The sequence below is a fragment of the Salvelinus sp. IW2-2015 genome, linkage group LG18 (genome assembly GCF_002910315.2).
Source record: "Salvelinus sp. IW2-2015 linkage group LG18, ASM291031v2, whole genome shotgun sequence".
NCBI lineage: Eukaryota > Metazoa > Chordata > Actinopteri > Salmoniformes > Salmonidae > Salvelinus > Salvelinus sp. IW2-2015.
Window position 1 is genome coordinate 65,409,511 of NC_036858.1, and position 16,866 is coordinate 65,426,376.

Sequence of the window (16,866 nt, forward strand, 5' to 3'; positions counted from 1 at the left end):
CTGATGTAAGTGTGGCTGGGTGATGTAAGGTGTGGCTGGGTGTATGGCTGGTGTGGCTGGGTGATGTAAGTGGTGGCTGGGTGATGGTAAGGTGTGGCTGGGTGATGGCTGGGCGTGGCTGGGTGAAGGTGGGGTGGCTGTGGGTGGCTGGGGTGGCTGGTGATGGCTGGGTGATGGCTGGGTGTGGCCTACACCAAGGCACACCTCGCCATCACCCAGCCACACCCAACAAAAGGAGCAATAATACCTCAAAGTCTATTCAAGAACGTAGAATAAGTTTTGGGGAAACGTGTCGTTCAGTACAAACCGTTCCACAACGTAGCAAACATTCAATTGAACATTTCCATGTACTGTTGCTGATTGGTTTGAACTGACTGTAAGTGTGATATGATTGGTTAGAGCTTGTGTCCCGCCCTCTGCAGGTGTCATTTGGTTTCCGTGTGCTGCTGCTGATTGTGGTGTCTCTGTTCATCGTGCTGCCTCTCAGTCTGCAGAGGAACCTGATGTCATCCATCCAGTCCTTCTCTGCCATGGCCCTCATGTTCTACACGTTCTTCATGTTCACGGTGAGACCAAAACCACACCGGGAAACGGGTAGGGGTACAGGACTGCCTGGTGTAAAAGAGGGTCCTGTTCAGATGGGGTAAATGTTCAGAGTTTTGCAAATAGAAATGTAACTCAATAGATGACTCATTCTTTCTAATACCAAGCTTGATGATGGTATGTGTTTGAACTTTCTTATCCTGTTTCACACTGACAGAATAATGGATGTGGACAGTGCGACTCCCTTGCCTTTTCTTTGACCCTATTGTGAAATGAATTGATGTTGGGAGTGTTATTGTTGTTAATCTTATTGTCGCTGTCTATTTCTGTAGTGTTTTCACTGCTTACACAGTTAGCCTTTAGCACTGTTACTGTATTATAGTATAGCCTCGTAGTGCTATCCTGTGCTCTGCCCCAACCTCCTGTAGTAAAACCATGACATCTCTACTGAACACCACTGTGAGTTGGAGTACTGTGGTGTCGGGGATTAGAACCAGTCCCAGTCTTGGCCCCGACCACCGCCCAACCTGGTCCAGACCACTAACCCTCTAACTGTGATGTATCTTCCTTCCTCTCCTCCTTCCTTCTCTCTGTCACTGTCGTTCCTGACTCCTTCCCTTCCTTGCCGACACCTCCTTTCCAATTCTCTCTACCTTCCTCTCTGTGACTGTTTCTCTCTACCTTCCTCTCTGTGACTGTTTCTCTCTGCCTTCCTCTCTGTGACTGTTTCTCTCTGCCTTCTTCTCTGTGACTGTTTCTCTCTGCTTCTGTCGTCTGTGACCGGGGGGGGGGGGGTGTTCTCTCTGCTTCTCTCGTGACTGTTTCTCTTGCTTCCTCTCTGTGACTGTTTCTCTCTGCCTTCCTCTCTGTGACTGTTTCTCTCTGCCTTCCTCTCTGTGACTGTTTCTCTCTGCCTTCCTCTGTGACTGTTTCTCTCTACCTTCCTCTCTTATGTTGCTGCTGACTGCTGTCTGGCTGGCTGCTGTAGATAGTCATGTCTTCTCTGCGTTACGGCCTGATCTCAGGCTCCTGGTTCGAGCGTGTGCATCTGTGGCGGGTCAGGGGTGTCATACAGTGCCTGCCCATTATCGCCACCACCTTCTGCTGTCACCCGTAAGTAACCATGGAAAAACGACCCTTGAACTCCGACCTGGGGGAAGGTATCAACTCCAACGCTAAGGGGACGAAATTCAACTCTCACCCACTAATAGCCTCCTCCCTCTTAATCTCCAGTCCTCGCATTTCCATTTCCTGTCCCCTCTTCAAAGTTACTCTTTAGGTTGTTTGTGTTTCTGGTGTCTATGGTTTGGAGGCAATGGGGTTTACAGTTGTTGCTCAACCTTTGCCCCCCTCAACTACCATCTTCTGATGTGGAGGATGCTCTTGGAGCTCTCTCTCTCTGGTCCTCTGGAGCTGGATATGGGAAGCAGCTACACACCGTAAATGCCTTACCGATCAAAACATCTGCCCCTCAGAAATACATATTTCTTGATCAGTCTTTACATTCTGCGTTATAGTTTTTAGGGCTGCACGATATGGGCAAAAAAATCGAATTGCGATTTGGGTAAACTGTTGGAATCATATAAATAGAATGATCATTCTAATTTTGTGGTTGGAATACGGTTTGGCATGACAGCGAATGGAAAAAGTAAGGGAGGAGATGATTGTGACAGAGTAGGAACCGAATGGTTGGTCAGTGTTTCCCATGTGACCCTTATTAGATGTATATACACTGAGTGTACAAAACATTATGCTCTTTCCATGAGACTGACCAGGTGAATCCAGGTGAAAGCTAAGATCCCTAATTGATGTAACTTGTTAAATCCACTTCAATCAGTGTAGATGAAGGGGAGGAGACAGTTTAAAGAAGTATTTTTAAGCCTTGAGACAATTGAGACATGGATTGTGTATGTGTGTCATTCAGAGGGTGAATGGACAAGACAAAAGATTAAAGTGCCTTTGAACGGGGTATGGTAGTAGGTGTCCGGCACACTGATTTGTGTCAAGAACTGCAACGCTGCTGAGTTTTTCACGCTCAACAGTTTCCCGTGTGTATCAAGAATGGTCCACCACCCAAAGAACATCCAGCCAACTTGACAACTGAGGGAAGCGTTGGAGTCAACATGGGCCAGCATCCCTGTGGAACGCAACAGTAGGGAGATGGTCTTAATGTTTTGTATACTCTGTGTACATGGGTACATTCAGACAAAGATTTTACAATGTTCTTCTCCTTTTCCTATCTGATGAAGAACAAGCTGTTGCACAAACAATGCTGGTATATTCCACCACTGGTATCGGCCTGTAGTAGAGGAGAAGTTTGCCCTATCTCAGTGGATTTAGCATACTTTTTTTTAACTTGGCAAGTCAGTTAAGAAATAAATCTTATTTACAATGATGGCCAAACCCGGATGACACTGGGCCAATTGCGCGCCGCCCTATGGGACTCCTAATCACGGCCGGATGTGATACAGCCTGGATTTGAACCAGGGACTGTAGTGAYGCCTCTTGCACTGAGATGCAGTGTCTTAGACCGCTGCGCCACTCGGGAGCCCAAGCATTAGGGACGAACACAAATTCTTTAGTCATATTTGCAGATTGCTAAGACCAACTAACTAGTGTTTTTCAAAGAGCAAGTTACACAAACAAACAGTATAATATAGAAAACTTGTATTTATATTAAGAAGCGAAGTGGAAAGCTGTTTGGTAATATCGCAGCCTCTTGTCATATGGATATTGCGCATGTCAATCCCGATTTAAAATGAAATGAATCGTGCAGCCCGTACTACTGGGCATTGGGCTTGTGTAAATGTCACAGTCAGAGAGGATGATGCTGACATCGGCACAGCATTATTAGAGCAGTTTTTATCAGCATGTCTTCTGTCTAATGGTTTTATTTTGTTCAAATTCATTTTCTCCAGTTCCTCCCCTTTTCATTCTTTCACTCATGATCAGACAGGAGCTTCTCTCCTCTTCCTCTTTTGGTTCATGCCGTAACTCCCCCTGCTCTCCCTCCCTCCCTCCCTCAGATGGTGCTGTTTTCATTCAAACGTGGGCTGCTCAGTGGCTTGTGGCTGGGGCGGGTCAGTATGGTGCGCTGGGACGGCATCCTTCGCTGCCTCCCTATCTGTGGCATGGCCTTCGCCTGTCAGTCGTAAGTACTTCCCAGTCCCTCTCCGCTTCCAGCGCATTAGTACGAATCGTATCCCGTAGCACGTATTGTATCCTGGTCCCTGAAAGGGTGATAGAACATGACCAGGATGTAGAGTCTAGAGACAGAACAATAATGGGTAGAATGGACATGGTAGTTCTGGTGGTGGTCCATGCTGCACCTAATATGTTGAAATGTGCTAGTGACTGTAACTGTGCTGCTGGCAACAATTTCATTWAAAAAATTTGCAGACGTTTACTGACCCTGGCCATATTCAACGGGTGTTGCACGTTCTTAAATTCATCAGTAATTCTGCACTCTGGCACACTCAGATGAGAGTCCTCTGAAATTGGAGTAGATAGCCAGAGTAGATAGCCAGAGTAGATAGCCAGAGTAGATAGCCAGAGTAGATAGCCAGAGTAGATAGCCAGAGTAGATAGCCAGAGTAGATAGCCAGAGTGAATTTGCGATTGCACCCAAAGGCTATAGGGGTGGTTAGTCTGCAAGGGGATGGAGACAGAGTTTTTGGGTGGAGAGTTAGGGGGATGTTTGTAGGGGAGTTTGTTGATTTGCTGTTGCTTCACGCTTAACCAATCGGCTTCTTCATTCCCTGTCCTTTCCCCAGTTACAGCACTGTGTCCAGAAGTAGCTGTAAGTGGATCTGTCTAACAAAGTGCAGAATATTGTTTCGGTACGGATTTCAAGAGCTGCATTCTCGCCCCGGAAAATCTATTTTTATTCCAACGTCATAGTTCGTGTGCTGGTTAGTTTGGCTGTTGAAGAGAAGCCTGAATACGAGATGTTGATTGGAGATCTTGAGGAGTAAAGTCTCCCCCTTCTACGGCATAATCCACCCACTCCTCTATCCCTCCCACCATCCTTCCCTCCTCCTTCACCTCCATCTGCATGCTCTGTCGCTGCCTCCTCTCTTCTGTCATCGCTGTGGTGCCTGGGCTGCTGAGGGGAAGGGGTGGAGATTCTGGTTGTGGTTAGGGGTGTGTTGGGGTTGGACTGGGTTGTGATTTTGGGGTTAACTTTGTTTGGTACGCGCACTGGAGGTTTGCATGTATGAAGTGTCTTTAAGGAGTTTGATGTGAGTATGGAGGTGTTTGGGTGAGGTGGGGGAGGGTGAGGTAGGTGTTGGATGGGTGAGGCTGTCTGGTGCTGGARCGAGGCTTTAATAATTATCACACCAAGGTAACACTGCTCTCATCACTACATGTGTGGGTGTGTGAGAGAGCGCGCACACTCGTCCCTGTGTGCGCGCACGTGTGGGCCTGTCCCAGTCTGGCGGTGATGAGTGATATTTGGCAAGGCCCTCTGTTGGCCAATGGTGAAACAGCGACCAGCCAAACCACTAATCAGACCACTGGACGGCGGCCATCTTACGACACACTGATTAAACAGCTTTCAACACATGCTTTTTATGACCTTTATTAAAGCTGTTTACTTTCAGTTACAACATGATTTAACATCATTATTAACCAACAAGACTATAGAGTTATGAAACGGAGCAGTCATAGAATAGACTAACACTAATGAAAATGTCCCTCTGTGATACTGCTGTGAATTCAAACAAAACAAGATAAGCAATATGTAGACTGTGTTTAACTCTACCCACGTGCTTGGCTGCTAGTTTCAGTTATCGCTTTCAATTTTACTAGCAGGAATAGCACAAATAAATGTGTATTGAAAGCTGTTTTACAGACGGTGTAAACGGAATGGGAAAAATGGAATGCGTTMTATTGAGAGAATGTACAGGTTTGAGGTCTAGTTCCAGTAAGCTGTTTGATTTGCCCTCGGCTATAAGATGGAATAGTTCCTGAGTTTAAACAGGCGTCAAAGAAAAGCACCGTTGGGACAGTGATGCACACTCATAAAAACCACAGAAGGAGAGGGAKAAAATGCAGTAGAGACACAGTAACTGTATTCTCTCCCTCTCTCTCACTCTCACACACACACACATGAGTTAGTGCAAAAAAGACTGCCAAGAAACTTTATAATGCTCTAAATCCAGGCTAGCACTAGGTGTAAAGTAGAAGGCCTGTAAGTTCCCCTTTTACAGGCTTGTTTTACAGTGCTGCTGGCCTGTTCTGGTACAGTGGTGCTCGATGACAGACAGCCCCTTCTCTCTTTGTTTCTCAGAGATAATAACCAGCACTGACAGACAGTGCAGTAAAGTGCCCACTCATTCTCACACACACACACACTTGTGTCGCACACACAAGTCTTTCTCACCCCTTCTACCTACCAGTTCATGGAAATACAACTGACTTTTTGTGAAATCAGCTGTCCTCTCCATGACATCTGTTTAGCATGTGTTTTATGTGATATGATACAAATGCTGGGGTGTATTCACTAGGAACCAGACTGAACCAAACGGTACAAAACAGGGAGGGACCTACYTAAATTTGTCCAATATAAACTCTCATTTTCGTTGCAAATTGTTTCCGTTTTGAGTGCAATTGTTTCCGTTTTGAGCGCATTGGACAAATGATTGCACCCCTGATCCTCACTTTTTAATCTGATCATCTATAATGACTAGAGATCTGAACTATCAGACAAAATTCACCTTTTTACCCTCATGATTTGCCTTGTCTGTCTTGTTCTCTGCCTAGAATATTTTAGATTTTGATAAAATKATTATCTTAAGACCCCTGAAACATTTGATAATCCACAAAGTCTTGACGCTTTACTTTTCTAGTAGCCATTAAGTTTGTCCTGAAACTTGTGCTCTCTTGTCCAGTCTGATGTGGCAGCTGTAGTTTGTGGGCTGGTTGTTTGTTTACAGGCAGGTGTTGCCTACCTACGACAGTCTGGACGAGCCCTCCATCAAACGCATGAGCACCATCTTCACCACCTCCCTCAACGTCGTCACCACCTTCTACATCACGGTGAGTGGTGTACGCTGATGATGTCACTACCTATCTCGACGTCTTCGCCACATAGTACAGTACATTGTTCTATACTGCACGATGGTTTAGGTGTGTAGTACAGTACATTGTTCTATACTGCACGATGGTTTAGGTGTGTAGTACAGTACAATTGTTCTATACTGCACGATGGTTTAGGTGTGTAGAGTACAATACATTGTTCTATACTGCACGATGGTTTAGGTGTGTAGTACAGTACATTGTTCTATACTGCACGATGGTTTAGGTGTGTAGTACAGTACATTGTTCTATATCTGCACGATGGTTTAGGTGTGTAGTAAAGTACATGTGTCTATACTGCACGATGGTTTGGTGTGTAGTACAGTACATTGTTCTATACTGCACGATGGTTTAGGTGTGTAGTACAGTACATTGTTCTATACTGCACGATGGTTTAGGTGTGTAGTACAGTACATTGTTTATACTGCCGATGGTTTAGGTGTGTAGTACAGTACATTGTTCTATACTGCACGATGGTTTAGGTGTGTAGTACAGTACATTTGTTCATACTGCACGATGGTTTAGGTGTGTAGTACAGTACATTGTTCTATACTGCACGATGGTTTAGGTGTGTAGTACAGTACATTGTTCTATACTGCACGATGGTTTAGGTGTGTAGTACAGTACATTGTTCTATACTGCACGATGGTTTAGGTGTGTAGTACAGTACATTGTTCTATACTGCACGATGGTTTAGGTGTGTAGTACAGTACATTGTTCTATACTGCACGATGGTTTTAGGTGTGTAGTACAGTACATTGTTCTCTATACTGCACGATGGTTTTAGGGTGTGTAGTACAGTACATTGTTCTATACTGCACGATGGTTTAGGTGTGTAGTACAGTACATTGTCTATACTGCACGATGGTTTAGGTGTGTAGTACAGTACATTGTTCTATACTGCACGATGGTTTAGGTGTGTAGTACAGTACATTGTTCTATACTGCACGATGGTTTAGGTGTGTAGTACAGTACATTGTTCTATACTGCACGATGGTTAGGTGTGTAGTACAGTACATTGTTCTATACTGCACGATGGTTTAGTGTGTAGTACAGTACATTGTTCTATACTGCACGATGGTTAGGTGTGTAGTACAGTACATTGTTCTATACTGCACGATGGTTTAGGTGTGTAGTACAGTACATTGTTTCTATACTGCACGTGGTTTAGGTGTGTAGTACAGTTACATTGTTTCTATACTGCACGATGGTTTAGGTGTGTGTAGTAACAGTACATTGTTCTATACTGCACGATGGTTTAGGTGTGTAGTACAGTACATTGTTCTATACTGCACGATGTTTAGGTGTGTAGTACAGTACATTGTTCTATACTGCACGATGGTTTAGGTGTGTAGTACAGTACATTGTTCTATACTGCCACGATGGTTTAGGTTGTGTAGTACAGTACATTTTCGATATCCTGCACGATGGTTTAGGTGTGTAAGTACAGTACATTGTTCTATACTGCACGATGGTTTTAGGTGGTAGTACAGTACATTGTTCTATACTGCCGATGGTTTTAGGTGTGTAGTACAGTACATTGTTCTATACTGCACGATGGTTTTAGGTGTGTAGTACAGTACATTGTTCTATACTGCACGATGGTTTAGGTTGTGTAGTACCAGTACATTGTTCTTATACTGCACGATGGTTTAGGTGTGTAGTACAGTACATTGTTCTATACTGCACGATGGTTTAGGTGTGTAGTACAGTACATTTGTTCTATCTGCACGATGGTTTAGGTGTGTAGTACAGTACATTGTTCTATACTGCACGATGGTTTAGGTGTGTAGTACAGTACATTGTTCTATACTGCACGATGGTTTTGGTGTGTAGTACAGTACATCGTTCTATACTGCACGATGGTTTAGGTTGTGTAGTACAGTACCTCGTTCTATACTGCACGATGGTTTAGGTGTGTAGTACAGTACATTGTTCTATACTTGCACGATGGTTTAGGTGTGTAGTACAGTACATTGTTCTATACTGCACGATGGTTTAGGTGTGTAGTACAGTACATTGTTCTATACTGCCGATGGTTTAGGTGTGTAGTACAGTACATTGTTCTATACTGCACGATGGTTTAGGTGTGTAGTACAGTACATTGTCTATACTGCACGATGGTTGGTGTTGTAGTACAAGTACATTTGTTCTATACTGCACGATGGTTTGGGTGTTGTATACAGTACATTGTTCTATACTGCACGATGGTTTAGGTGTGTAGTAAACAGTACAATCTGTTCTATACTGCACGATGGTTTATGGTTGTGTAGTACAGTACATCGTTCTATACTGCACGATGGTTTAGGTGTGTAGTACAGTACATGTTCTATACCTGCACGATGGTTTAGGGTGTAGTACAGTACATTGTTCTATACCTGCACGACTGGTTTAGGTGTGTAGTACAGTACCATTGTTCTATACTGCACACGATGGTTTTAGGTGTGTAAGTAAGTACATTGTTCTATACTGCACGATGGTTTAGGTGTGTAGTACAGTACATTGTTCTATACTGCACGATGGTTTAGGTGTGTATCAGTGCCTTCAGAAAGTATTCATACCCATCGACTTATTCCACATGTTGTTGTTACAGCCTGAATACAAAATGGATTMAATTGTCATTGTTTTTTCACCCATCTACACACAATATCCCATAATGACAAAGTGAAAAGATGTCTTTAGAATTTTTTGCACATTTACTGAAAATGAAATGCATAAATATCAAATTTCCATAAGTATTCTCACCCCTGAGCCAATACATGTTAGATTGACTTTTGGCAGTGATTACAGCTGTGAATCTTTCTGGGTAAGTCTCTAAGAGCTGTGCACACCTGGATTGTATAATATGTGCACATTGTTGATCATTGCTAGACAGCCATTTTCAAGTCTTGCCATAGATTTTTTTAAAGCCAATTTAAGTCAAAACTGTAACTAGGCCACTCAGGAACATTTGATGTTGTCTTGGTAAGCATCTCCAGTGCATATTTGTGTTTTAGGTTATTGTTCTGCTGAAAGTAGAATTTGATTCCCAGTGTCTGTTGGAAAGCAGAATGAACCAAATTTTGCCTGTGCTTAGCTCTATTCCGTTTCTTATGAACCCTTCCATCCTCTCCTCTCTAGGTGGGATTCTTTGGCTACGTCAGTTTCACGGAGGACATAGCCGGTAACGTTCTGATGAACTTCCCTTCTAACCTGGTGACAGAGATGATCCGGGTGGGCTTCATGATGTCAGTGGCTGTCGGCTTCCCCATGATGATACTGCCCTGTAGACAGGCAATCAACACCATGTTGTTCGAACAACAGGTGACTATATACACACATGCAGGTTAACACACACCAACACACACACACATACTAGTGATGGGGGGGGAATCGATACCGTTAGATATCAGAATATTATTTTTGACGATGTATCTTTTTGACAATATTGCAACAATATTTTTGCGCTAGCTTGTACCTTCATAGCTTAGCTCTGTAGGCCATCTCTTGTCCCTCTGCAGCAGCAATATATTTGGAACATCGAATCGCAGTAAAATCACAGTATCGAATCACAATACATATAGAATCGCGAGAATCGCAGTACATATCATATCGGCACCTAAGTATCGTGAGGTCCATGGCAATTCCCAGCACTAACACGCAAACACACGCACACGTTTGTTTTACCTTCTTTGTGGAGATCAAACAATTTATTCCCATTCAAAATTCTATTTTCCCTAAAGCATGAAATTCACTGAGAATTTGAGTGCCAATAGGCACTTAGCACAGTAGGAGGCCATTCCTTCTCTTGCTAGAATAAAAATACGTACCTGCTGTGTACCGACGAACCTGAAGTTTCTACTTGTGGCCGACAACTTGACTTTGAGACAATCAAAGCGCACGAACCTCCACGTGGAGGAGCTGACAGGAGTGGCAAGGAAAAGGGGAAAAAGAAGGCCCATTTTCCCATCCAATCCACCCTTTTCATTCGAATCGTTCTAACCTAAACAAAGCTGCATAATAAATAAATAAAATCTAGCAAGTCTTTACATCTAACTAAGGATTTTTGTGCTTAGATAAAAAAAAAAATGTTCGGTTTGATTATGTGCACTGACTTATTTGTTTGTGAGCTAACTAGCTAACGTTTCCTTGCTAACTGAGAAAGGCAGTCATACACTTCATATGAAACGAAAGGGTTGGTAAGTGCAGCACAATGCACACAACACTAAATGCTTTACCAAGCTAGCTATCTGGCCACTATAGCAATCACAATTGATTTGTTTGCATGAAGCAGCAGCATGTAGCTGGCTGCCGAAAGTCATTGCTGTGTCTTTACCTAGCTAGCAAGCGTATCATGTTAACAATTTAGCTAACGTTAGCTAGCTAGCTAAAYATGTATCTATGGGCTGTATGCGATTATGGAGAATTAATTAAATAGTTTATTTGTCATCTTGCTAGCTAGTTATCTAGCTGTGGCCATTTGGCTAGTATCAACAAAGGCTTTCTATAACAATAGCAACATTAGCGTATCTAACATTGACTAAACCTTGAAGCAACAGACACGGACATGCATTGCCCAACAATGCTACTGCCACCTTCTGGTTTGGAGTATTTTAACAAGGCTGAGTGGCTGACGACTTCAAGATCTTTGCTGTGTGGACACAAAAGAGATTGACTGCTGACACTCTATTCAGAGGTGCTAAGTACTGTCGGCAGGCAAACGTTTGACAATCCCACCTGTGTGTCTGAGCTATAAACCTAATCCTAACTCCTAAACCTAACCCCTAACTGTAATTGTAACCCGAACCCTGAATCTAACCCCCAAACCCAAAATAGTCTGTTTCCTTGTGGGGACCCACTGTTGTCCTTGTTTTACTATCTGGTCCCCACAAGGAAAGTAAATCCAAACTCCGTGTGTCTCCAGTGATATGATATTACAATTACCTAACCTGGAAGAGCTTTACTGTACAACACTGTTATAATGAATCTTTCTCTCTACCCTGTTTTTGTCCCTCAGCAGAAGGATGGGACGTTTACTGCAGGGGTGTACATGCCTCCACTGCGCTTTAAGATGATCACCTTCGCCATCGTCATCGGAACCATGCTGGGAGGCATCCTCATCCCCAATGGTGTGTGTGTGTGCGACTGTGTGTGTGTGACTGCAGGTCTTTAAGGTGCGTGTGTTGTGTCGTGTATTGTAGCACAGGCTGTGTGAATATGAGTTTACGACTCAGTGAATGTCACACTCTTAACCTCTCTAGGGTAGGGGGCAGCATTTGGAATTTTGGATGAAAAGCATGCCCAAATTAAACTGCCTGCTTCTCGGGCCCAGAAGATATGATATGCATATAACTGGTAGATTTGGATAGAAAACACTCTAAAGTTTCCAAAACTGTTAAAATAGTTTCTGTGAGTATAACAGAACTGATTTGGCAGGCGAAAACCTGAGAARAATCCATTCRGGAAGTAGGTTTTTTTGTTGGTTTTGTAGTTTTCTATTCAATGCCATTACAGTATCCATTGACTTAGAACTCAAATTGTAGTTCCTATGCCTTCCACTAGATGTCATCAGTCTTTAGAAATTGTTTCAGGCTTGTATTCTGAAAAATGAGGAAGTAAGAGCAGTCTGAATGAGTGGACCCTAAAATGTCACAGAACTTTTTCATGCGCGCGACCGAGAGAGTGCCTTTTCTTGTTTACCGTTTATATTGACGACGTTATTGTCCGGTTGAAATATTATCGATTATTTAGGCTAAAAACAACCTGAGGATTGAATATAAACATCGTTTTGACATGTTTCTATGAACTTTACGGATACAATTTGGAGTTTTTGTCTGCTTGTTTTGACTACGTTTGAGCCTGTGGATTACTGAAGAAAACGCCTGAACAAAACTGAGGTTTTTGGATATAAAGAGACTTTATCGAACAAAAGGAACATTTATTGAGTAAATGAATGTCTGCTGAATGCAACCATATGAAGATCATCAAAGGTAAGAGATTAATTATATCTCTATTTCTGACTTGTGTAACTGTTCTACTTGGCTGGTTACTGTTTGTAATGATTTGTCTGCTGGGCTATGTTCTCAAATAATCGTAAGGTATGCATTCGCCGTAAAGCATTTATTTTAATCTGACATGGTTGGATTCACAAGAAGTTAATCTTTAAACTATGTAAAAATATGTTTTGTTTTCTGAATTTTTATAATGAGTATTTCTGTATTTGAATTTGGCACCCAGCAGTTTCACTGGCTGTTGAAGAGGTGGGAACGCTAACGTCTCACGTACCCAAGAGAGGTTAACACACTCCTTAAATCACACCTTTTATAGAGCTATTATTCTCCCTTCTCAGACACCCAGCACACACACCCTCTCTGGCTCATAGCCCCCCCCCCCCCCCCGCGCCATACCCCCCCCGGTAGTGGGCTCGTTATGATACACAGCCTTACGTACAAACCACCCGTCTCTGCAGACTCCACATAGCCCGCTCCCCTGACACATAACTCAGCCAACCCACAGCACATTCCCACAACCAACTCTGGCTCATAGTCAACCAACACACACACCCTCTCGGCTCATAGCCCCCACAAAACACACACACCTCTCTGGCTCATAGCCCCCCACAAAAACACACACCCTCTCTGGCTCATAGCCCCCCCCACCAAAACACACACACCCTCTCTGCTCAAGCCCCCCCCCGACCCCCACAAAACCACAAACCTCTCTGGCTCATAGCCCCCCACAAAACACACACGCAACCCTCTTGGCTCATAAGCCCCCACAAAACACACACACCCTCTCTGCGCTCATAGCGCCCCCCCACAAAACTACACACACCCTCTCTGGACTCATGCCCCCCACAAAACACACACACCCTCTCTGGTCATAGCCCCCACAAAACACACACTCAAAAACACCCTTGGTTCATGCCCCCACAAAACACACACCCTCTCTGGCTCATAGCCCCCCACAAAACACACCACCCTCTCTGGCTCATAGCCCCCACAAAACACACACACCCTCTCTGGCTCATAGCCCCACACAAAACACACACACCTCTCTGGCTCATAGCCCTCCCACAAAACACACACACCCTCTCTGGCTCATAGCCCCCCACAAACACACACACCCTTCTGGCTCATGCCCCCCCACAAAACACAACACCCTCTCTGGCTCATAGCCCCCACAAAACACACACCCTCTCTGGCTCATAGCCCCCCCACAAAACACACACACCCTCTCTGGCTCATCAGCCCCCACAAAACCACACCCCTCTCTGCTCATAGCCCCCCACAACACAACACCCTCTCTGGCTCATGCCCCCCCACAAAACACACACACCTCCTGGCTCATAGCCCCCCAACAACACACACCACCGCACGCACACTTGTTCGTTAAGGTCTCGTTAGTTGTGTTTTTCTGTAACGAATCTAGAGGTTGGTTAGTTTGCATGTTTTTATTCATCTTATGTGCTAAGGCTATTAGTTAGGGTTGCGTTTGGTAGGGACCACACACACACACACACACACACACACACACACACACACACACACACACAACACACAGCGTGTGTGTGTGTACCTAATCAGGCTAAAGAGTGAAAGGGGAGGGGGGGACTCAGAGGGGAAACAGACACTCAAATCTGAGGCACACAATATGGCCTGGGTTCCCAGGAGGAGAGATTGGTAACTGGCTTGAAACACAGGGTCTGGAAGTGTGCTAGCTTGTGCTAGTTAGATTAAGGGGGTAGGTTTCTGCTTCATTTGGTACAGGGCAATGGGCCAGTGGTTGGAACGGGGCCACGGGCCACGATGGGGTTGGAACGGGGCCACGGGCCAGATGGGTTGGAACGGGGCCATGGGCCAGATGGGTTGGAACGGGGCCATGGGCCAGATGGGTTGGAACGGGGCCATGGGGCCAGATGGGTTGGAACGGGGCCATGGGGATTCTGACTTCTGATTGAACAGGAAGGCTTAGCCATGTCCTTGTCTGTCTGGAAAAAGTTGAGGAGGTGCAGGAAGACGTGGAGAGAAAGAGGAGGCGTGGAAGAATAGAATAGGGATTGTTACCTGGCTGACACGTAGACCCATGTGGTACACTGGCAGTATGTGGCTTTAGCCATGCAAGTGGATTGTGTGACTTATGTTTGTCTATGCTACTCCCTCTGTATGGGAGACCATCCTGGGTCTGACTGGAGCCACCATGGGCTCCCTCATCTGCTTCATCTGCCCTGCCCTCATCTACAGAAAGATCCAGAAGAATGGAATCACCGCACAGGTACCACACACACATACAGTTGAAGTCGGAAGTTTACTTACACCTTAGCCAAATACATTTAAACTCCTAGTATCCTAGTAAAAATTCCCTGTTATAGGATCACCACTTTATTTTAAGAATGTGAAATGTCAGAATAAAGTAGAGGAAATTATTTATTTCATTCCATTCCCAGTGGGTCAGAAGTTTACATACACTTAATTAGTATTTGGTAGCATTGCCTTTAAATTGTTTAACTTAGGTCAAACGTTCGGTAGCCTTCCATAAGCTTCCACAATAAGTTGGGTGAATTTGGCCCATTCCCTGACAGAGCAGGTGTAACCGAGTCAGGTTTGTAGGCCTCCTTGCTCACACACGCTTTTTCAGTTCTGCCCACACATTTTCTAAGGCTTGAGGTCAGGGCTTTTGTGATGGCCACTCTATACCTTGACTTTGTTGTCCTTAAGCCATTTTGCCACACTTTGGAAGTATGCTTGGGGTCATTGTCCATTTGGAAGAGCCATTTGCAACCAAGCTTTAACTTCCTGACTGATGCCTTGAGATGTTGCTTCAATATATCCACATAATTTTCTCCCTCATGATGCCATCTATTTTGTGAAGCGCACCAGTCCCTCCTGTAGCAAAGCACCCCCACAACATGATGCTGCCACCCCCATGCTTCACGGTTGGGATGGTGTTCTTCTGCTTGCAAGCCTCCACTTCTTTTTTCTCCAAATGGTCATTATGGCCAAACAGTTATAATTTTTGTTTCGTCAGACAAGAGGACATTTCTCCAAAAAGTACAATGTTTGTCCCCATGTGCAGTTGCAAACCATAGTCTGGCTTTGTTATGGTGGTTTTGGAGCAGTGGCTTATTCCTTGCTGTGCGGCCTTTCAGGTTATGTCGAAATAGGACTCGTTTTACTGTGGATATTAGAGGTCGACCGATTATGATTTTTCAACGCCGATACCGATTAATGGAGGACAAAAAAAGCCGATACGATTAATCGGCCGCTTTATTAGATTTTTTTTATATACACTGCTCAAAAAAATAAAGGGAACACTTAAACAACAATGTAACTCCAAGTCAATCACACTTCTATGAAATCAAACTGTCCACTTAGGAAGCAACACTGATTGACAATAAATTTCACATGCTGTTGTGCAAATGGAATAGACAAAATGTGGAATTATAGGCAATTAGCAAGACACCCAATAAGGAGTGGTTCTGCAGGTGGTGACCAACGGACACTTCTCAGTTCCTATGCTTCCTGGCTGATGTTTGGTCACTTTTGAATGCTGGCGGTGCTTTCACTCTAGTGGTAGCATGAGACGGAGTCTACAACCACACAAGTGGCTCAGGTAGTGCAGCTCATCCAGGATGGCACATCATGCGAGCTGTGGCTAGAAGGTTTGCTGTGTCTGTCAGCGTAGTGTCCAGAGCATGGAGGCGCTACCAGGAGACAGGCCAGTACATCAGGAGACGTGGAGAGGCCGTAGGAGGGCAACAACCCAGCAGCAGGACCGTACCTCCGCTTTGTGCAAGGAGGAGCACTGCCAGAGCCCTGCAAAATGACCTCCAGCAGGCCACAAATGTGCATGTGTCTGCTCAAACGGTCAGAAACCAGACTCCATGAGGTGGTATGAGGGCCGACGTCCACAGGTGGGGGTTTGTGTTTAAGTGTTTCCTTTATTTTTTTGAGCAGTGTATATATATATCATACACACACACACATTTTTGTAATAATGACAATTGCAAAAATACTGAATGAACACTTTTATTTTTAATTTAATATAACACATAAATACACACGCACACAGCTCTGAAGTGACAATGATACTGAAGAGTCTGCTTAGGTGACAAATACTCTCAACTGTTTGAAAAAACTTGAGTTAAGTTACCTGTGATGAATGTTGAAAACAAAAACTTTAAATTTCTATATGCAGGAAATCCTATTTTAATAAATGGGCCATGGTAAGAGAATTGACAACCAAAGTGCGAGTCATAAATTC

At 44.2% G+C, this 16,866-nt stretch overlaps 1 protein-coding gene across 1 annotated transcript in view; it reads left to right on the top strand.

Annotated features, from left to right (window-relative positions):
- LOC111978055 (putative sodium-coupled neutral amino acid transporter 10) overlaps window positions 1–16,866 on the top strand; it is a 58,774-nt gene that overhangs the window by 23,254 nt on the left and 18,654 nt on the right. Inside the window, 6 exon segments of the mRNA XM_070448653.1 lie at window positions 423–566; window positions 3,570–3,694; window positions 6,483–6,585; window positions 9,745–9,927; window positions 11,621–11,740; window positions 14,776–14,877. Coding sequence (XP_070304754.1) covers window positions 423–566; window positions 3,570–3,694; window positions 6,483–6,585; window positions 9,745–9,927; window positions 11,621–11,740; window positions 14,776–14,877 — 777 coding nt within the window.